Consider the following 22,505-nt stretch of genomic DNA (forward strand, 5'->3'; position numbering starts at 1 on the left):
CAATGTCACATAAAGCATCAGTCTGTAAACAATGGGTTAGAATTTTGGGTGGAGGGAGTGAAGGGAGAGAAACAGAGTGACTGAATAAACCTCAATTGGTGTAATTAACAGTAATTTATTAAACATTAATATAATTGAGACTGAAACGTCAATTAATTTTGGATATTGTGAAGTACAGACAGAACTGGTTACCATCTTACATGTTGTTGAGAAAATGTCTTGACTCTGCTCATTGTCAAGGCCTATGTAAAATTATACTTAATTCACTTTCTATAGGATGCACACAATTCAACACTAAGTTCAATATACTCAGAGAGGTAATAATATTGGTGCAATAGATTTTAGAAGGAGGAAGTGACAAAGGGTATGACCTCATGGGTATGACCTAGAGGCAATACAGGAAAAAAGTTGTAATTTATTTAACATGTCTGTGGAATCTGTAATTATTTGTTAAACATTCTTATAATGATTTTTAAGATTTAATGATTTTAATATTTTGGGGGATATTAGAAAATACATGTCCATGTGACTGGGCACACTTGACCTGGAAGCAGCACCAACATGAAGAAAGTTAAGAAAGAAGCCAAGCAGACATGAAAGAAAACCACAAATTGATGAGTTAGAGACTGTAGGCAATTATTGCAGAGATGCAGGTACAAAGAGGAAGCAGATAAAGGCATAAAAAGAAGTTGTGTCAGGAGAGAAAGCGAATTCCTTATAAAATAAGATTTCAAAACCTAGAATGCTGTGTAAAGATACCACTGAGCTTGGTATTTATATAAATGGCCAAACCCAGAGTCAGGGTATTGTTTGATGGTCAGTGGAAAAGGAACTCAGGAAGGCTAAGCCATCAGACTTGTTATAAACCAAGAGTCAGACATTCATAGAACTGTGACATGCTGTGAAACCTGTGAAACTTGAAGGACGAAGCTAGAGTCAGATAGGATGTGTGAATAAAAAACAGTGTATGGCAGAAATATATAGTTACATACTGCCATATGGTTTCAGACATGATGTAGGTGCTTGTGTATCTTTGTTGTATGGACTATTTGAAATATGTGTTTTTATTTGCAATACCATTTGCCTGTCACTTCATGTTTAATTTACATTGGCTTTGATGCATGTTAAAGTTACAAAACATGAAATCTTCATTAGTAATTTATTCATTAGGATCATTCTATATATTTAGTTAATCTGCTTTGTGGTTCCCTCATGATGATTGTAACAGGAGCCATTCCATTAGATTTGAAAACTGTGTATACCACTCTGCTATTTTAAGATAGTAAGAGAGGAAATCTGGCACATTACAGATTTGTTCATTTAAAATCTGATGTTGAGAAATTATTAGAGACTATAGTTAAGGAAAAGGTGACTGAACACCTTGAACATTTTCAACTGGTTTGAGACAGCTGGTACAGATTTGTAAAGGATAAATCATTCTTGATGACCATAATCAATTATTTTGAGGAGGTAACTAGACGAGTGAGCAGGGAATGTCAATGGATATTATTTATATGGACTTCCAGAAGGTGTTGGATAAAGTCTCTCAAAAAAAACAACAAGGTAAAGTCATCAAATTCCCCAGAGAGCTACTTTCTCATTAGACAAAGACAACTGGCAATGGTTTGACCTAAAGTTCACCACACTTTAGGTGAGGTACAAGGTTGAGAAGGTAGGACCTTCATAGTGACCTCAGTAGGAATTAACTTAGGCTGTTGGCATCATTCTGTATTGCTAACCAGCCATCCAGCCAAGGGAGCTAATCAATCTCCCTCATGAGGGCATAAGAAATTGACTACGAAAGAAAGATGGATGTGGAAATGAAAGGGAATTAGTGACCTAGAGAGAAAATTGGCTAAGCGGCAGAGAGTAGAGATTACAAGAGGTACAATGAAATGCCAAGTGGTATCCCACAAGAATCTGTCTTGAGGAATCAATTAATCACCAAATTAATTGGCAATTTAAATGCTTGGATAGAAAGACCAAATTTGCTAATGACATATATGGGGGACATTAGAAGCATCGTGGATCGAAACATACAAATTTAAAAGAGCTACTGTTGATTAAGTGATCAAATGTAATTCAAATTTGAGGTCATCCACTTTGGATCTAAAAAGGCTAAAACAAAGCAGTTTTAAATGGTGAAAAGCTATGAGTCAAGATCCAAAGAGACTTTGGAATCAAGAATGCAGCATATTAAAAGTCATGAATAGGCACAGACATAATCAAAAGGCTATTGTAAGATTGATGTCCAATACCCACAGTAGTCTGCTTTTATTTGAGGATTTTAAACCTTACTTCTACAATACAAAACCTCAGTTAGTTTATACCTAGAATATTATGAATATATCTGGCATCACATCTGAAGACAGATACTTTTGTCTTGCAAGAGGTGCAGCATAGATTTGTCAAGAACAGATTAATACAGACTGGAACTTTGCAGTTGAAATTATAATTTTAATACAAGTGTTCAAGATATTTAGGAAAACAAGCAAGATAGGTCAAGAAGAACTAATTCTGCTGCGTCTGTGCCGAGGGACAATGTAGCATTGTCTAAAAAATAGTACGAGACTTTTCATGACTGTAATTAGAAACACTCTTCATGTAAAGGATAATGAATTCTGGGATTTCCTTCCACAAATGGCAGTTGAAGGTCAGTTGTTCATTCTAAAATAGGCTGTCAGATTTTTATGAACCAAAGTTTGGGGGAGAAAAAGATAGATAAGTGGAAGTAGGTGACAGATCAACCATGATTTCATTGACTGGTGGAACAGGCTTGAGAGATGTGATGGTTTCCTCCATTTCCTGTGTTAGAACATAGAACAGTACAGTAGAGAACCTTCAGCTCTTGATGTTGTGCTGATCTTTTATCCTACTCTAAGATCAAACTAACCTATACACCTTTCATTTTATTATTATCCATGTACCTATCCAAGAGTTGCTTAAATGTCACTAATGTATCTGACGTGTGTCTGTGTTCTCTGCTGAGGGTAGGATGTATTTGCTTCATACCTTCAGAATATTTTCCCCCGTTAAGGAATAATAGTGAAATGATTGAAGGATTAACAGACTGATTAACAAACTGATGAACCCTGTCAAGACAAATAAATCCATGAGTGAGATTAGAATCCACAGCTTCCAGCTCAGAGGCAAAGGCCCTACCCACTCATTGAAAGGATCTACTAGGATGTTAAAATAGAAGAAACTTTACGCTGACGTTTTTTTATTTGAAAATTCCAGGAAAGAAACAGTTCACATTCCAAGTACTGCCATCTCTCTCCTTGGTAGGCATAACATTTAACAATTAATTTTTAAAATTCAAATCAGCAAAATCTGAACAATTTGAAAGTTTGGTGACAAGTCCAGCCAACATATATATTATATAAATGTCAATATTCTATCATTCTTGTGAACAAAGGCTTACAATGAGACACACCTGTTCAATAAGGTCTCTCACACACACACACACACACACACACACACACACACACACACACACACACACACACACACACACACACACACACACACACACACACAGCAAACCAAAGACTTAAGCGCAAAACTTTTACACATTCTTAGTTTGTGACACTTATTGACAATGTTTCTCATTACAGCTTTTGGTTGAGCTTGGTATATTGACAATTTAGAGCACATTCCCTTCTAATATTCTACTGGAGGATGAAAACTCAAGTTCCCCAAGCCATCTCAACATGTCAGCTAAGACTGAAGGGGGTGGCACTCTGAGGAAGCAAGTTCAGTTAAATCACCTGTCGCACAGCATTGCTAAGTGCAGCACTAAGTTGAGTTGTATCGCTTAACCACTGGCATGAGAACAGATGATCTGGCTATTATGACTATGTTGTGAAAAGATTGGCTGCTGTGCTTTTTACATAACAACAATGACAGCACTTCAAAAATACCGCATTGACTGTAAAGTGTTTGTGACATGCTGAACATATACAAAGTTCCCTTGGAGCAGATTTCTTGTTGTTTTTATTATAAGTTGTTCTTTTATATGGAGCTGGAAAATGCACTGCCTACCTAGTTGACTGTTAAGTTCATTTTTTTGTTCCTGGTTGAGATGCTGACCAGATCCTCAATTGTTGCTCAGCTCTCACATTCGAAGCCTGAGATCAGTGGATTAGAATTTTCTTCAGTGACCACCATGCCTCCGTGGTGCAATATGAGTGTCTTTGAAAGTTTATTTCTGACTCTGTGTAGGTCCATTTCATCTATGGAGCAACCTAGAAGTTCTTCACTGCCTCCAACCAGATACTGTAATTTTGGTGACATTTTCTTTTCCAAATCTGACTTTCAAATCTTCTTTAAAGTTGTTTTTCAAAGTTTCCTGCATCCTTCATGGCTGTGATAATGTTGCACATTTGAACAGTATAGCTAAGGCAGATTACTGAGCCTTCAGTACATTTGAACAACAACTTGTTTCTTAGATATTAAGGAACTGTAAACTACCATACAAGGTATGACAATCTGTACTGAAACTATGATGATTCTTCGAATCACAGTCTAATGTAGTCTCTTGCATCACAGTAGGAGGTACTACACATACTGTCCCAGATATTAATCTTTCAAACCCTTATATAACATTCACTAGGAGAACACTCATGTCAACATAAAGGTAGCAACTTCTAGCACAGAGAAGTAGGCGTGTAATTGCAAAAACAACAAGCTTAAAATTACAATGTTATATTCTCAAAGGATATTTTCATTATTCAGGAGAACTACAAAGTTGATTAATTACATGTGCCTCAATAAATAAATAAATAATGTGGTATGGTGCTTTCGCTTTGTGACAATTTTCTAGTTTTGTACATCTCTCACGTCTGATGCAGTTTTGCTTTGTAAGTTTGGGAAAAATTACGTAGTACTTGTGATGCTTTACTCAAGGTTCCATGGGCCTTTTGTGCAACATAATCATTGATGGATGCTCAATCCTCGTTTCTTATAACATGCTAATTGTGTCAATTATTTCAGAAACAAATATTCAATCCTTTCTGGACAATGAATGATAGAAAAATAACATTTGAGCATGGGTTTGAATAAAGCTTAGACATTGTAATATACTCTGTGTACTGTGCGGCTTATTGTCCATCCTCACTGAACCAGATCACAGAAGCATGTTGGTATCATCAGGCAGTAAGCCATAGCACAATCAACTCCGCCAGTTAATGTAATGTCTCACTTTCTCAAATCATTGTTATTTGGTGAACGTTTGCAGTTAACAGTATAATAACTATGTTTCATTATGGTACTTAACTTTGAAACAACTTACCCAGACTGTAGGTTTCTGAAAGGCCCTAAATACAATCAACTCACTAGAATCCAAAAGCTTACCCATCGATTGGATAGTTTGAATCTTAGAGAAAGTTTTCATGAGCCAATAAAGCTGTCACAAGGAGTAATTTATCCATTCATTTATCTCATATTTTATATAGTGAGTCTTTCCTTGCCTCTCTCAAGTTGACAGTCTGTCACAAAGATTCTTCATCAGATAGTTTTAGAGTAACATCGACTTATTCAACAACTTTCAGCTATCTGAAATATCGTGCAATATTGCTCTCTGTGGGTTAATATAATTTATTTGGTTTGACAAAACAATTTTGCTTTGTAAATCTGAGACCAGTCATGCAGAATTCTGTTCTGATGAGTGAATTCCTTCTCATTGCATGGTATTCCATTCAGGTAATATAAGGAGAACTGGAATAACTAGAATCTAAAAATAATTCAATAATACATAACTTTGGCAAGTATTTCTTTTACTTGTTACAACATTTTAAAATTGTATTCAATTTTGGCTTTAATCACGATAATTTCCAGAAAATGTTTAAACCATGACTTGCTGTACATATGAATACAATAACCAAATTATAAAACTATTAATTTTTCAATAGAATATTCTCTTGGTATTGATAAATGTGAATTATATATTATATACTAAGTTTGTATAATGCCTCTGACCATGCTGTGTAATAATAAGTGTCAGAAATAGTCGATGATTGCACTCTCCTCAGCAAAAGTCTGCTGCTGCATAAAAATTAAAATTAATATTTTCCTGACATTATCTAAAACTCAGTTTCTCTCAAACAGTCATGTTGCAGCTCTGGCATAAAGTGGTGTGATTGACAAGTACCTCACAGACAACCTTGGCAACGTTATAAGACAGCACATCTTAGCAGCCTTTTAACTAAAATTCCTGCACAGATCATTTGCCTTTGCAAAAACTCCTACGAAGCTCCTATTCATGGCCTCAGCCTAGCCCCATGTTGTGCACTTATCCCTAGGATGCCCTATCAACATGTGGCACATGTCCCTGACATACACAGAAGAACACCACCCCAGGAATGTGGTGTGCTCAACAACAGTGTTGACCCATTTCTTTTATGGTTGCTGAGATGTAACCAAGGAATCTAATAACTGTGACAGTGAGTCTTTGCTTTGTGCCTGGCTTCCCAGACAGTGAAGCAACACAGATACTAATGAAAGGTTAAATGAATAGGAATAACTGACAAGAGGTACAATAAAGAGCTGCTTTGGTAATCCACAGATGCTGAGCTGAGATCTCTTGGCTCAAACAGGGTGAGGACAGTGAATAACCGAGGCACAATATTTAAAACAGCTTGCTGCACACAGTCGCTTTTGTAATTCTACACATGTCTGGTCACAGAAAAAGAAACACCAGGATAGATATTTCAGCAGATTAGGTCATAAACACAGAGTCATGACAAAAACAGAATGCAACAAAAATGTATATTTCAACAATCCTTTCTTGTAAAACTAATCTTGGAAATCATATTTAAGTCAAACACATTAGTCTTCAGGTTTTATTTTTAATTCAATGGATGTTTATTTATTCTACAATTTTCATGTTTTGTTACCATGTGAAAATTTTATTTTATCCTGAAATACATAAGCATACATTTCACCCATTTGTCAATTTCAGGATGTCAGATAATAACAGAAATATCCTGACAACACACAGTATTCTACCTTGTCTTTTTGAAAGGGGAATTGTGTTTTTGTTTTACTGAAGTATGTTCGTACAAAAGTATTAAGTTAAAGGTGTGATCATTTGCTTGTTGCTGCTTCTGTTGAGCATTCGCCTTGGGGAGATGGGACATCAGGCAGTGTCAGCTTGGTGGTATAGTCCAAAGAAAGTGGTTTTGATACAGACATTGCAAGCTAGCACTGAACTTTATTGTGTAATCGTAGTGTGAAATATGTTACAAGACACTTTAGAAGTAACCAGCTTTCAATTTATCTGTCATGTTCACACATTCAAGGCATAAAGAAAAACATGCTCACACATTAGTATAGGCAATAGAGGCATGATGGCATGAGCATATAATGCTTGTTTAAATAGTCAACTTGAAGCTAGTTTCATGAGATTTTCCCCTTTGTCAAATCTTCCAATCCTCTTAAACATTTCTTATCTTCTTAAAATGCTGGCTTCTGTCCTTTCACTCCTGTATCTCAAAAACTTTCTTGATTAATGTATTCATTAGTTGAAATCTTCTATTTTAATTCCTATCAAGACTTCAAAAAAATCATACTGCCTGAACTCAGTCAGATTTACCAGTATTTCAGGCTTTTAAATCCATGGCTGGTATCACCCAATCATCACTTCTTCATGAACACTTATTCTCTCCTATTCATTTTAACTACGTCGTGTACAATATATCACCTCTTCATCAAAGTTCTCAATGAAATGAAACAGAAAACTAGGTTGCTGGATTAAAGTGATAAATTCTTTAGAATTCTCACTTTTTACAAAGTATGACTGCAAAAGCCTTCATGTGTAATTGTTCAATGTTAAGTGTGTCAACATATATTCAAGGAGAAGCCAAGCATATTAGGCAAAATGAATGGAAGGAAGTATATTAATGAGGTGAGATGAAGTTAAGTTGGAGGAGGAGATTTGTGTGGAATATAAACACCAATTGGATCTAATGACCTGTATCTGTGCTGTAAAGTTCTCTGTAATTTAAAAGCATGCTCCCAATAGACTGACTTCAGGCTGTATAGGCAAATAACTGGTTGGAAGACACATACCAGTCAGTTATTGTAACGTGTACGTAACACAAGACTAGAAATGCAGAAATCAGCCAGACTAAACATATATCCAATCACAGTTAAAAATAATAAAATTAAATACCTTGATCAAAAGCTGATTGCTGTTTTTAAGGCCAACTTTTAAACAATAGAACTGGCATTTCTGTTGAAAAGCCAATAGTATTCAGAGTTTCAGAGTTTCAGAATGTTGCACTACAAGAATAGTAGGGTAGGGGTTCATGTGCCCAATTTTCCAAATATACTACATCAACAGTAACTGCATTGGATTTCAGGATAAAGGCAACAAGCAATGGGAACATCACCACCTCCAAATTCCCTTCTAAGTCTCACACCACCAGACATGAAACTATATATAGGTCAAAATGCTGGAACTCCCTTTACAGTTCTGCAGGTACACCTACACCATATTTTCTGCAGTGGTTCAAGGACTCTGCACACAATTAGGAGTGGGCAATAAATGCCCTCTACTCAACGTCACTGTCAATAACTTTTCTTTAAAAGTTGGCTGCTATGGGAACTGAAGGAATGAAGTTGGAGGAATTTTCCTCAGAGATAGGAATTAAAGTCAGCAAATATACACCTGCAATGAAAAGGGGTCAAAGGCATAAGAATTTCAAAGTGATCTGTTTTAAAACTTCTGTTCAGGAACAGGGTGGGGCTATTGTTTATTGCAGAGTGATTTCACCACTGTTGTACAATATTGGAGAGATAAAGCTCTTCTGGATTGTGATGGCTGGGCCATAGGGAAAGTGACTTGGTGTAAGGCTCAATCCCTTGTCCGAAACTCTTTTGTGGCTTGAACCTTTACTGATCATGAAGGTGCTGATGTGAGAAATGGCCTTATGGTACAACAGTGCAAGCAAGAATTCTTATGTGAAGAGAGGAAATATACAACTGACAAAGCAGCAAAAACTCATTTTATGCCTAATCTGAAAACTTGAGTTGATAATCAGTACAAAATAATTGATTTTTGAAATGCATTTATTTATTTGAAATTCTGGTCATTTAAGTTTGTTTGATTTTCAAGAAGTTTTATTGGCAGAATGAGAAAAGTACATGATTACACACTCTCTATAACTGTGATTAAAATATGATTAACTGTAGATCTGAAAAAATAAACTTTCTCTCATCATAGCTTTTCTTTGAAAGGGCACATATTTCTAATGTTTCAAAACCCGCCTATTAGTAATATGATTTACCTCTTCTCAACACATTTGACACTTTAACATAACTAAATTCTGATTTATAGCTATGCCTGTCAGTGACAACATAGTGCAAATAAGGGAAAAAAATGACCAAAAAAAAAATCCATTTGCTTTTGCCAATTCAACAGGCTGAAACTGTTGACATGGCCTAGTTTTTTGCTGCAAAAATTGAGAAAAGGAAGAAATCTGTTGATTATATTGCTTCTTGGAGAGCGTACAACAGCACTTGTCTTGGCAGTTTTTCATTATTTTGTACAAATGAACTATTTTACAACACAAAAACAATAAAAGCCAAGCAGTGAACTTGAAAAAGAAAGATGTGTTGCTTTCAGAATTTAGGAAAAGCAAAGCTGGAGATTGGCAGAAATAGTGTGGATCACTAAAAGAGCAATAAAACTACACTAAAGTTTTTAAAAGAGGTAGGTGAGAACATTATACACACCCAAACTATAATCTTCTAAATTTCCCTTGATTCAGGAAATATTCCTTTCAATTGCATTCTTTTTGTGCCACTGCCATTCATAAGAATGAGAGGGGAAACCACAGAATTGTAGACCTGTTACATTAAAATCTATTGTTGTGAAATTACCAGAGTCTGTAACTGAGGCTGGGATGATTGAATATCTTGAAACTTTTCAACTAATCAGACGGAGCCAATATGGATTTGTAAATGATCAAGTCTGATGAATTTGCTTGAATTTCATGATGTATGAGAATGGGGACTATCTATGGATATTATTTGCATGGACTTCCAGCAAGCGCTGGATAAATTCTTCATTAAAGAATGTTGCCAAATGTTGAAGCTCATGGCATTAAAGGAAACTTGTTCACTAGTTTAGAAATATTGATTGATGGGCAACAGGATTTGGGATGGTGGGCAACAGGATTTAGGATAATGGACAGGTATTCTAAAGGGCAGGGTTGCCATATGTGATTTTATTGGAACCTCAACTATTCACTTATTTAAAAACTCAGGTGGTCAAAATATAGATGTCTAAAATTTGTCAATGACACAGATAAGCAGCATTGTAAGCAGTGCAGCTAGAAACATAATAATATTATTACAGACATTAACAGAGTATGTAAATTTTGGCAAATGGATCCCAATAAATGTAATTGTGTGGTCATCCACTTTGAACACAATAAGGAGAGAAGCAGGCACTTTTCAAAGGTATGAAAAACTAGAAACAGTGCAGGCCCAGAAAGCTTAGGGATCTTCATACTTAGTGTATGAAAATATGAACAGATGCAGAAACAGATCAAATATCTTAAATTGGATACTGGTATCTATATAGAGAATAACAAAATACAAGCAATTGGAGGATATAGTTCTGCCATTCAAAGCCCTGGTTGACCACACTTGTGGACAGTTCTGGGCTCCACAGCTTGGGAAGGATATATTGGTCTTGAACGCAATGCAGCCTATATTTGCCAGGTTAGAAGAGTTAAATTACACAGAAATATTATACAAACTAGTGTTGGTTAGAAGAATCTTAGAAGAATAAGAGATAATATTTCAAAGGTATTAAGGGGAGCAAAGAGGCTTGATGAAAGGAAACTATCTCCACTACTTCTGGAATCCATGTCTTGGGGACATCATCGAGAATTAGAACCATGGTCTTCATGGAGTGAAGTAAGGTAACAAATAAAAGATAATGGAAATTTGGAATTATCATCTCCCATGTCAATTGAAACTAGATCAATTGCTAATTTTAAGTTTGAGATTGATTGATTTTTGTTCAAGAAAGGTATAAAAAGATCTGGAGCAAAAGTGTTTATATAATAATAGAATACAGATTATGCATGATTTTCGTAACTGGCAGCATGGACCTATGAAGCTAAGTAGCCTCCTTCAATTTCTATTTTTGTAAAGCAAGAAAGGATAAAAAATAAATGGTGGGAGAACTGGGATTCAGAAACAGAATTCAGAGAGTTATTGCTGAAATCAATATCTGGACAGTTTCGACTTCTTCTCTCAAACCTTCATGGACTTGTTTTGCATGCATATAGTACACCATAATGCCTTTGTCTGTATTACTGACGAAAATCATAATTAATGAATGTGTTCGAAATGACTGAGTTTAGATTATATTGCATCATCAGATGTTCCTCCAGATGACAAAACATTCAGCTGAACACATTGTAGCAGTCAAGGCGTCTGCTTTGCAGTTTTGGCAGAAATAGATGAATGGACTGGCTGGAAGCTATCCCAAAGCACCAATAAAAATCCTGAAATCTTGTCTAATGAAAATGGAATCTGTCTTATTCAGTCACTGCAATCCAGTGGGCCAGCCTAATGACCATGACTCCACACTCATGGCACAAAATCAAACTGCCATCCAGACTCTTACCTTCCAGGCTGGGCCAAAATGAGGCAATTTGGGTTGTTAAATGCAGAAAGCAATCATCAAATTTTTCCACTTCCAATCTGGTCACACTGACCATTTTTGAAACATGATCTCAGAATGGGTACGGGTGTATCATGTCCTCAAATGCAAGTTCCATTAATTCATTTATATCCATATTTGTTAAATTCTGGAATGAATAAGCATATGGCTGATTGATCAGCATCAGTGTCTCTATTTTAAAATAAATGGGAGCCCATGTATTTGAGAAAATGCAGGTTTATTATAACAGAAGATATCTTAATTAAGGAATTATGAAGGATGTGATTTGACGTAAAATCAAGCGAGATATTGCACTAAACAGGAAAGACGATAAAAAAATACAATATTCACATAAAATTGTGTAACTGCTTTCCCATAGCTTCAAATACCATCCTTTTACAAAGGTAACATGTAATTGATCTTAATTCAACAAGAGCCTGTGGAATTACAGCATTAGGTATTATTATACCCAACTATGAACAAATTATGTTGTTAAGTAGCTTATGTAGGTAGTTCACAGTGATTGCTGAATCTATACATGCTTTTCCTACTCTGTCACACCTGCTAGCATATTTAAAGCTACGTCAGGAGAACTGAATAAACATTTTCAACTCTTGTTTTTTTCACGAAAAGATGTCCCTCACAAAAGGATAAGCATTTTATTAAGTGAAGGAGAGATACAGAATAGACATTACGAGCAAGATTTCCTCACTTTTGGGCCAAATGTTTTCTCAGATTGATTCATGGTGCCCAGTCTGCCATAGCTCATGAAGAATTACTCATGCAATCTTCTGCTCTTGATTGCATTTTTTTATTGATATGCATTCATGGGATTTGGACCTCATGCGCTGGTCAGCATTTATTGCCGGTCCCTAGTTGTCCTTAAGAAGGTGGCAATGACCTATCTACTTGCACCACTAAAATCCATGTGCTGTGGGTACACCCACAATGCCATGAGGAAGAGATTTCCACAATTTTAACTGAGCAACACTGAAACAACAGTGAAACATATCAAAGTCAGATTGGTGAGTGATTTGCAAGGACTCATACAGATGGTGACATTCCCATGTATCTACTGCCCTTGTCATTTCAACAGAAACGGACTTGGGGTTGGAAAATGAAGTCGAAGGAGACTGATAAATTTCCTGAACCTGATGAGATCCATACTATGATGTCAAAGGAAGTAGCAGTGACCAGTGGTGTGTCACAAGGATCAGTGCTGGGTCCACTGCTTACATCATTTATATGAATGATTTGGGTGTGAACATACAAGGTAAAACTTGCAGATGACAGAAGTTGGAGGCATCGTGGACCTCAGAGTACAATGGGATCTTGATCAGATGGGCCAATGCACTGAGGAGTGGCAGATGGAATTTAGTTTATATCAATGTGAGGTGCTACATTTTGGAAAGCCAAATCAGGGCAGGACATACACACTTAATGAGAAGGTCCTGGGGGGTGTTGCTGAAAAAAAAAGAGACCTTGCACTTCCTTGAAAGTGGAGTCACAAGTAGATAGAATATGCCTGTCTTTATCGGACAGTGCATTGAATATAGGAGTACTGTGAACAGTTTCAGGTCTTTTATCTCAACGAAGATATACAGACATTGAAGGCAATTCAGAGAAAGTCATCACGCTAATACCAGGATGGACTGTCTTATGAGGAGAGGTTTCATCTGTACTCATTGGAGTTTAGAAAAACGAGTGGCAACCTTATTAAAACATGTAAGATTCTTAAAGAACTTTACAGGTTAAATACAGAAAGGTTACCTGCCCTGTAGGAGAGCTTAACACCAGAAGGCATAATCTCAGAGTAAGGAGCTGCATTTTTAAGACAGAGATGAGAAGGAATTTCCTCCAAGTTTTGTGAATCTGTGATATTCTTTCCGACTGATGGCAGTTGAAGCTGGGTCATTAAGTATATTCAAGGCTGAGATTAACTAATTATTTTAATCGGGAAGTGAATCAAAAAATGAGGACAAGACAGGAAACTGCAATTGAGGACTTTCAGATCAGCCAAGATCTCATTGAACGGTGGAACAGATCCGATAGGCTGAACGGTCTACTTCTGCTCCAATGCTTAATGATCATAAGGCCTCATGGAGCCTTGGTGAATTTCTGTACTGGAACCTCCAGATGGTCACATGGTGGTGGAGGGAGTGATGTTTGTGGGCATGGTGCCAATCAACTAGGCTGCTTTTTCATGGATGGCATCAAGCTTCTTGTGTGTTGTTAGAGCTGCAGTCTTCAAGGCAAGTGGGAGTATTCAATCACACTCCTAACTTATGCCTCTTGGATGATGGACAGGATTTGGGGAGTCAGGAAGTGAGTTATGCATTGTAGGATACCTAGCCTTTGATCTGGTCTCGTAGCCACTGTATTTATTTGGCTAGTCCAATTCAGTTTCTGGTCAATGGTAACCCCAGAAAGTAGACAATGAGGGATTAGGACGGTAACACCACAAATTTCAAGGACCAATGGTTAGATTGCCTCTTCTTGAAGATGGTCATTACCCGAATTCTTTGTGACACGAGTGTTACTTGCCACTTCTCCAGCCAAACCAGGTCTTGCTGCATTTGGGCTTGAACTGCTCCAGCATCTGAGGAGTCACTAATGATGTTGAACATCGCGTAATCATTGACAAATATCTCTGTCTCAGACTTTAGGATGGATTCAAGGTAATTGATGAAGCAGCTGAAGATGGTTGGGCCTAGGACACTACACTGAGGTACTCCTGCAGAAATGTTCAGGAGCTGAGATGACCAACCTCCAACAACCATATGAATATTATGTTCCAGTTACAATTCCAATCAGGGCGGATTTTGCCCCTCATACCCACTGATTCCAGTTTTGCTAGGATACCTTGGTATCACACCTCAGTCAAATGTGGCCTTGATATCAAGGGCAGTCACTCTCACCTCACCTCTGAGTTTCATCCCATTGCCCATATTTGAACCAAAGCTTTAATTAAATCAGCAACTCAGTGGTCCTGGCTAAATTGAAACTGGGTGCCAATACCTGCTAAGTAAGTACTGTTAGAGAGCGTTGTTGATGACATCTTCCATCGCTTTACTGATGTTTGCAATTAGACTGATGAAGCAGTAAGTGTTTGAGTTAGATTTGACCTGCTTTTGTGAATAAGACATACTTGGATATTTTCAATTATTTTAGGTAGATGCCAATATTGTTGCTGTTTTGGAACTGTTTGGCTTAGGGCAATGGCTAGTTCTGGAGCACAAGTCTTCTATGCTATTGCCAGAATGGTGTCAGGGCCCATAGACTTTGGAATAACCAGTGCCTTCAGCTATTTCCTCATTTCATGAGGAATGAATCGAATTGGCTGACCACTGGTACCTAGGAAGCTGCAGGCCTGTGGGACCAGGTTAGGATGAATCCTTGACTTGGCACTTCTGGCTGAAGTTTGTTGTGAATTCTTCCCTCTCACCTCCTGCACTGATATGCTGGGCATCATCATCAGCGAGAATGGGGACATTAATGAAGCCTTTTTATACAACTAGTAGCTATAGTATCCTATTACTTGAGATGTGCAACAAGAGAACATTCCAGTGTTCAAGCCAGGAGCTGCTCTTTCTATGACTGTGGACATACACTGTGTTTTTTGTATCTAAGATGGTTTGTTTTTCAATTTGGCTTTTGGACCTAAGACAGTGTTGAAGAATGGTGACATTATTCACTTTTCATTGTACTCCTGTACCTCTGTACTTGAGTACACGTGACAATAATTCTAATTGTCTAATTCTAATCATATCATGCTTACCAACAAAGGAGGCCATGTCCTCGGATACAGCCATTCTGGACAAAGATAGCCATCTTGGTCATAACGATGTTCCAGGTTAAATGCAATGCACAGGAGTATAGGAAGAAGATTAACAATCCTACTCCATAATGAAAGTGTCACCATCTACTCCCAAGGCCACCATTCATTCTAACTCTGCACCTGCACACACTGTTCCCCAAGGCTCATGGACTACAACTCTTACTATTTCATGGATCTTGTCCACTCAATAGCTTCACCCACATCATCCTTCCAAACGACTAACTCTTCCTGCCTTCATCACATCCTGCTCAATCATTGAGCACACCTAACCTTGTTTTCTGCATCACCATGAAGTGTTATTCCAACCAATTCTATTATACTCATCTGTCTGTAGTGATTCGGATCAGGTTGACCACGTTAACTACAAGGAGTTGTTAACCTGGGCCAACCAGGCAAGCCTTTGCTGACCAATATAACTAGGAGATTACAGTCTCCTCAGTTCAGGATTGCCTTGGAGTTAACTGGTCACAGCTAGAGTCATAGTAAATAAAGGGTTATTTGGTGCTGGGTCCTGGCCTCAGGACAGTGAAATAACTGCACAATCATCTCATGGCAGGAACAATTGGTCCACCAATCAATGAGACATTGCTGTACTATGCAGCAGCATATCAACTCTCTTGACTGTTTTAAAATATATATATTCACAAGCTGTCTCTTCCTCTGCACTAAAAACAATGCAAAACACATATGTTGAGAGCTTCCAGGTAAATGTGAAGTGTGTGAGTGCTAAGAAATGAAGTTAAGCGCCATAAGAGGGTTCTTATGCAGGTGTGCAAGATCCATGTGTCCCTATATACAGAATGATCTGGCAGGAGCATACAAGTTGTAGATATCCCTGAGCACTGAAGTGAAGTCCTGAAGGGCGGAACTGATGTTTGAGTTGGTCTGGGAGCAGGTCTGACACTGGTTTTCTGATGCCGACTTCCGAAGATGAAATGTGGAGAACAGTGCTTGTGGAGAATGCAGGGATGAGTATTGGAGACCAAGTAGAATGAGGCCCAGAGAATCAAACAGTGAGTTGCTGCTGCCAGATTGCCATTCTGACTTTACATTGGGAACAGTCACTGTCTAGTTTCTCAGGCAAGGATTAGAGAATTGGAAGCTGCATAGAAATTACAGGAGTTGGGCTGTTAATGTGCTGCAAATGCATTAAAATAAGGTGTTCATTAATCATTGGTGAGAAACTGAACTCATTCTTCAAAATGTAAGGGGAAAACAATTTCTTGAAATTGAGAGTGTGATATTTTCATTTTTGCTATATTTTCCCACATTTCTCACTATTGGTCACAGTAATCAAGGGAGTGGAAAATTCCACTCCACTTCAAAGATCAAATGTAACAAGTATAAACTTTGGCAATCTTATACCATCATGTATGACTTATGTAATAAAACTTAACAATATATAGGACTTTGGCCACTGCTCATGATGTCATGCATGGCCTAAAAAGATTTATTTTTGGTCTAAATCTCTGTACTAAATAATAATCTGGTTCAAACAAGGGATGCTTGGTTGGCATTGGAACTGGCAATAGGGGCTAGTTTTCAAATTTAAATTTGAAAAACAAAGTCAGTATTTTGATGCAAAATGCTGGTGTGGTTTAACTTTCATTTCAATTGTCTTCAAAAACTAATGCAGTAGAGCTCATGCACAGAGCAAACTGAGCACTTGCCTGGTCCAGTATGAACAGGCATGGACTTCAAATTCACTGCAGCTGGACCAAAAAGTGTTTTTTTTTCTGAAGAGCTAGCAAAAATAGTACTTTGGGCACATTAACCACTGTTAAAAGTAACTTATAGCTGGCATAAGCTTTATTTATACTAGTTTTCCTGGACTAAAACTTGTGGTCTATTCCTTTCCAGTTTATATTTCATAATTATAATAAAACCTCTTCAATTTATCTGTTCTTCTATTGACAGAAATCCAATTTGCTTGCACACTAGAATACAAAATGCTCTGTTTCTTCACATTAATACTCAGAAAAAGTCACTAAGTGTTCAGAAGCAAAACTGGTTAATTCAAAACAATTATTGTATAATTAAACAGACATTTTTAACATTGTCAAACTCAGAAGCTTAAAACACTATGAACTTGCTTTTGAAGCAATCTATATTGACTAGCTTCTTTCTGGAGTTGTCAGTATTAAAAATAGGTTCTGATACTCAAAATCAAGATAACTGATTACAAGCTAACAAGGTTTCAAAGTTACCTTCATTTCTGGGCTGGTTTGGTCACAATAGATTTGCTTTATTTTAAAATATGTTATGCTGATTAGCATGTACAGTCTTCAGATTAACAGCAATTGTTTGACTTTTTAATGTTAGCATGATGGGATTTTCTGCAAAATTGTTTAGCTTCATTTAGTCACATTCACAACCTGCTAGCTGAATGCTCTCAATTTTAAAGCACGTAATTTATCTATTCTGTCCTTTAAAATTGAAGATTGGACACTTTATTCACTGTACAGTACATAGCTTGTCAAGGCACAGCAAATCATTGCAAATTCTACATTCCTGTCAGCAAAATAGTTCCATGTTATACTTACCAGGCTGAATACCTGTTTTTTGTTAATGAAATAAATCATGACAACCACCTTTGAGGCAATGACTGGCATTTACATTTATCTCTCAAAACTTCAGGATTAACTGCAAATCTCAAAAAGGCGTTAACAACAGATAGCGTATTTTGTTACACATGTTTTGAATACACAACATTTTAGTGCAAATCACAACTAGACGTTTCCAACTAGAACAAGATTTCCAACAAGATTCTGGAAGGAAGTCCTGAATTCACTTGGCCAGTGTGTGATGGTGAAGATGTAAGAATTTTCTCCAAACTTCTGAACTAGTATTACTGGTTATGTGAAACAAATAAGGTGTTGACAGCAAATGATTTGAAGATATTTCAAATGAAATGCCCTTATAAATTTCATGTATTCTAAACTCTTTGTATATGGCTTCATAGTCAATAAGGAGCATTTGAATTGTTGTTATTGTATTATCCATATAGATTGTATAAGTCAGTTATGTAACACATTACTCAAAGAGAACTTTTATAATATTAAAATATGATGCTTATGCAAAATAGTTTACAACTAAAACAATCAACAAAAATGGATAATGTTGACTACAATGAGCAAGGATCTAAAGAATTTCAGGTTCAACTTGAACAACAGATATATTTATTTGAAGAAACATGTTGCCTGGATTTTTACCACAATTCAGAATTATTTATTGAATTCAGCACAACAGTACTTCCTTTCAATGTTTCAGTCATACTACTTCCTTTCAATGTTTCAGTCATACTATCCAGATCCATGATTTGGAACATTGCCATAAAATATAATGTCCATGATGTACTTTCTCTATAAAATTGCACCTAATCTGGGATGTTTTCAAAATAAATTTATGTAGATGCTGAACAAAATTGAAGTGGCACAATGTTATTTTACCTTTGTGATTTAAGTTGTGACACTTCTTGTGCAATCAATTACATTACATACAAATGGATAATTTCCCATCTAAGTACCATCCTCATCATTTACTAACCACTTTTACTGCCTCAATCATTTCCCATCCACCAGTTCGTACTTATTTAATGTGAAACAATTGTTCTGAAACTATTGCTCTTCCAATTCTATACACATCTTAAAAGGCTCTACAGTTAGTCTGTTTCAAAATGGACACTTTTACTTTGAAAGAGTAATCTGCTGGATCTTGCTTTTCTAACAGCTGGAAATATTTACAAATTAAGCTTTTAATAGGCTGTATTGCTAAGGATGGGTAAGTTACTCTGACATCCGTGTGAAATTTTGTTCTTCAGTGACTGTGTATTGTAATCCAGCATCAGTGACTGCATGGAAGCTAATGCATAATAACAGACTGCAAGGCTGGTGAAAGAATATTAGAAAGCCTTTTTTCTTTTGCTGTGACTGTTAAATGCTCTAGGTCTGACAAAGGTAGAAGAGAAGTAGTTTAGCTACAGTGCTATCTCCTCTCCCTTATGTAATAGTGGAGGAGAAAAAAAAGCAGATCAATTTGCTGGGGTAAGATCAAATGAAAAAATGAACCATGGGGAAAGAGTCAGGTCAGCGTGGAGAGAAAAGCAAACCTGTTCTTCATTAACTCAAACCCTCATGGGATGTCACACATTACCTGTCCACTGGCTTATTGAACTACTCAACCTGCCTCTCACTCCATTCTTCTGGGTCTCTGTGAATCACATCCTCCTGCTGCTGACAAGTTAGCAAGAGACTGTGGCTGCAACATGAAAGCGATTTTTTTTTCTTGTGTCTAAAACAGCCTGAATTTCCAAAGATGACACACCAACCACTTGTGATATGCCAAGATGAAATGGTAGGTCTGAACTAGTCTCGAAGCTACACAGATAAAAGTAATCAAGTGACATCGGTGGAATGCAAATTGGCATTCTCAACTCCACCACTTACAGAGGCATGAAACATCTCTGACAGGAACCGCCATTAAGACAAAATGTTGTGTTAAGCAACAGACACACATTCACAGAGTACCCAGCAGGCAGAAACATTTCACAAGGGGTGGTTGAACAGTTATCAAAAAAACAAAATGTTCTCTGTTGTCCTGTAAGGGTCTTCTGTCAGACAGAATGAAAAGCAATCAGCTGCCTCTCCAGGAAGGAGGCAAAACCAAACTTTACAACAAACTAAACCTTATAAACTGTACATAGGGAGAGAAAGAAAGTGACACATGAATGCAAGTGATACTCCTCAGCTGCCTCCACATGACAATTAGAGATCTCCTTCACTTCACCAATGGCTTTGATCACTGACACTGGACATGGCACATTAACAGAATAGCAGAAACATCAGCAAGATCTTACAAATGCAATCAATGCATCTCCTGTTTAATGCTCATTATACACCTCATAACCCTTGGAATAAAGGGAGTCAAGGAAAAACTAACAAACCGTCCAGAAAAGTGAATGTGTGGGTGGCGGGGGGGGGGGGACACGGGGTAAATAGCATTAACTTTAGCACTGTCACAAACACACTATCTCTCTCTCTCTCACACACACACATACAGAGACAAAGGTACAGATACTTAGCACCTTGCTACTGTTTTAAAAAGAAACACATTATCAAATCGGAAATTAGCAAAAGAAAATGAAATTATTGAGCCTCAGGGAGAGATTCGTCCAACACCACCGACTCCCTCCCTCCCTCAAATATCACCCGAACCCCAAAACATCCTTTAAAGAAACAGGCCTCGCTTGTTGAGAGGGGCGTCATTGGCAGAAACTTTGACCAAACTTTTTGTGACACATCGGCACATGAGTAACAACTTCCAGGAATCAGATCAGTAATTCCAATGAAAAGAAAATCAATCAATCAAGGAAAAATATTTACCATTTCTGCATGGTGTCCGGGTCTGAGGTCTCAGTGACTTTTTTTTTCCCTATCTGAGAAGAGACGGTTTCACGAGAGAATGTAAAAAGTTTTTTTTCAAATGAAAGTCTGTGGACAGATGTCGGATTTGAAATGTCTGACAGCAAACTTTGGGGTGAAAAGGGGAGAGATGAGGAGGAGAGAGAGGCGAGTTCGCCCTGGCTCCAGGGACTGTTCTGCTTTCAGTCGATGTGAATCCTGCAGGTTTATTTCTGTGGCTCAGATTCGAGTGCAGCTCCTAAACTCTGCAGGCAACACGGCTCGACCTGCCTCCTGCCCCGGCTCTGGGACAGCCTCTGGATCTGCTTCTGGCTCCGGTTGCAGAGACTCCGCTTTCGGGCTGTCATTCGAGAGGGATTTTTTTTCCACAAGAGACTGGAAAGCTCAGTTAGCTCGGCAGCGCCTCGCCAAACGCTTTAGTCCGCGAAAGGCACTCAGGCGCTGAAAAAAAAGGTATTAGATTTTCTTAGTCGGAATGAGAGGAAAGTGAAGTGGCCCAAAGTGAGGAGGGCGGTTTCTTTTCATCTCCGTCTGTCTGCCTGTCTGGGTTTCGCCCCTCGTCACCGAGCAGCAGCTGAGAGACACTCAGGCACACATCTGGAAATGACAAGCGAGCCAATTCCCTGCCCTGCACTCACATCACCACTCGCACACTTACTCCACTCAGACCACATTCACACCAGGACTCATATTCACACTCACCTCACATTCTCAGTCAGACACACCCACAGCAGATCTCATTTACCACAGGTTCACAATCAACTCACACTCACTTGAATTACATACCTATGGCATCAAGCCACACTCACTACGTTCACAACTAACACACTGGCTTAAATTACACATCTACTGACACCAAGCCACAAACACTTAATGTGGCTGCAACCAACTCACACTCACTTGAATTATATACCTGATGACACCAAGACACACACCTTGATGCACTGACCACATTCGCACCCACTTACACTGTTCACATCAACAGCCATTGTTAACATCATGCACACAAAAATTTCGATCCATAATTTATATATGAAAGCCTTCACATATCAAATTCTAATGTAAAATTAGGGGTTGGCATAAATACTTATATATACACTCACAGTCAATCTCCACCATATACATTTGGTGCAAAAACGTATGCAAAGAAATTTCCTCAATTACAAGCATCTTTACACATTGTTTTGCGCAAGGGGACATAAAAAGCAATACAGTCACAGAGTTATAGAGTCATACAGCATGGAACCAGGCCCTGTGGCCCAAATAGTCCATGCCGACTGGGTTTCCTAAACTGAATGAGTCCCATTTGCCTGAATTTGGCCTATATCCCTCTAAGCCTTTCCTGCCCAATTATCTGTTCAAATGTCTTTTAAAATGTTGTAATTTATACTTACCTCTACCACTTCCTTTGGTATCTTGTTCCATGCATCACCCTATATGTGAAAGATTTGCCCCTCAGGTCCCTTTCAAATCTTTCCCCTCTCACCTTAAGCCTGTGCTTTCTAGTTTTGGACTGCCTTACCCTCAGGAAAATTCATCTTATCTATGTCCCTCATGATTTTAT

The 22,505-nt window shown here is 37.7% G+C and overlaps 1 protein-coding gene across 6 annotated transcripts in view; it reads right to left on the reverse strand.

The window, feature by feature from the left end:
* Positions 1–21,681, reverse strand: part of bnc2 (basonuclin zinc finger protein 2) — a 583,190-nt gene extending 561,509 nt beyond the window's left edge. For 2 of the 6 annotated variants that reach the window (XM_072589041.1, XM_072589036.1), the window contains exon 1: positions 20,903–21,680. In XM_072589041.1, the coding sequence (XP_072445142.1) occupies positions 20,903–20,913 (11 nt within the window). In that variant the 5' untranslated portion in view covers positions 20,914–21,680. Of the gene's footprint in view, positions 1–20,902 lie in introns of all 6 variants that reach the window. The other 4 variants (XM_072589053.1, XM_072589042.1, XM_072589035.1 and 1 more) reach the window with 3 other exon arrangements.
* Positions 21,682–22,505: the final 824 nt, after the last annotated feature.

Source organism: Chiloscyllium punctatum, chromosome 2, assembly GCF_047496795.1.
Source record: "Chiloscyllium punctatum isolate Juve2018m chromosome 2, sChiPun1.3, whole genome shotgun sequence".
Lineage (NCBI taxonomy): Eukaryota > Metazoa > Chordata > Chondrichthyes > Orectolobiformes > Hemiscylliidae > Chiloscyllium > Chiloscyllium punctatum.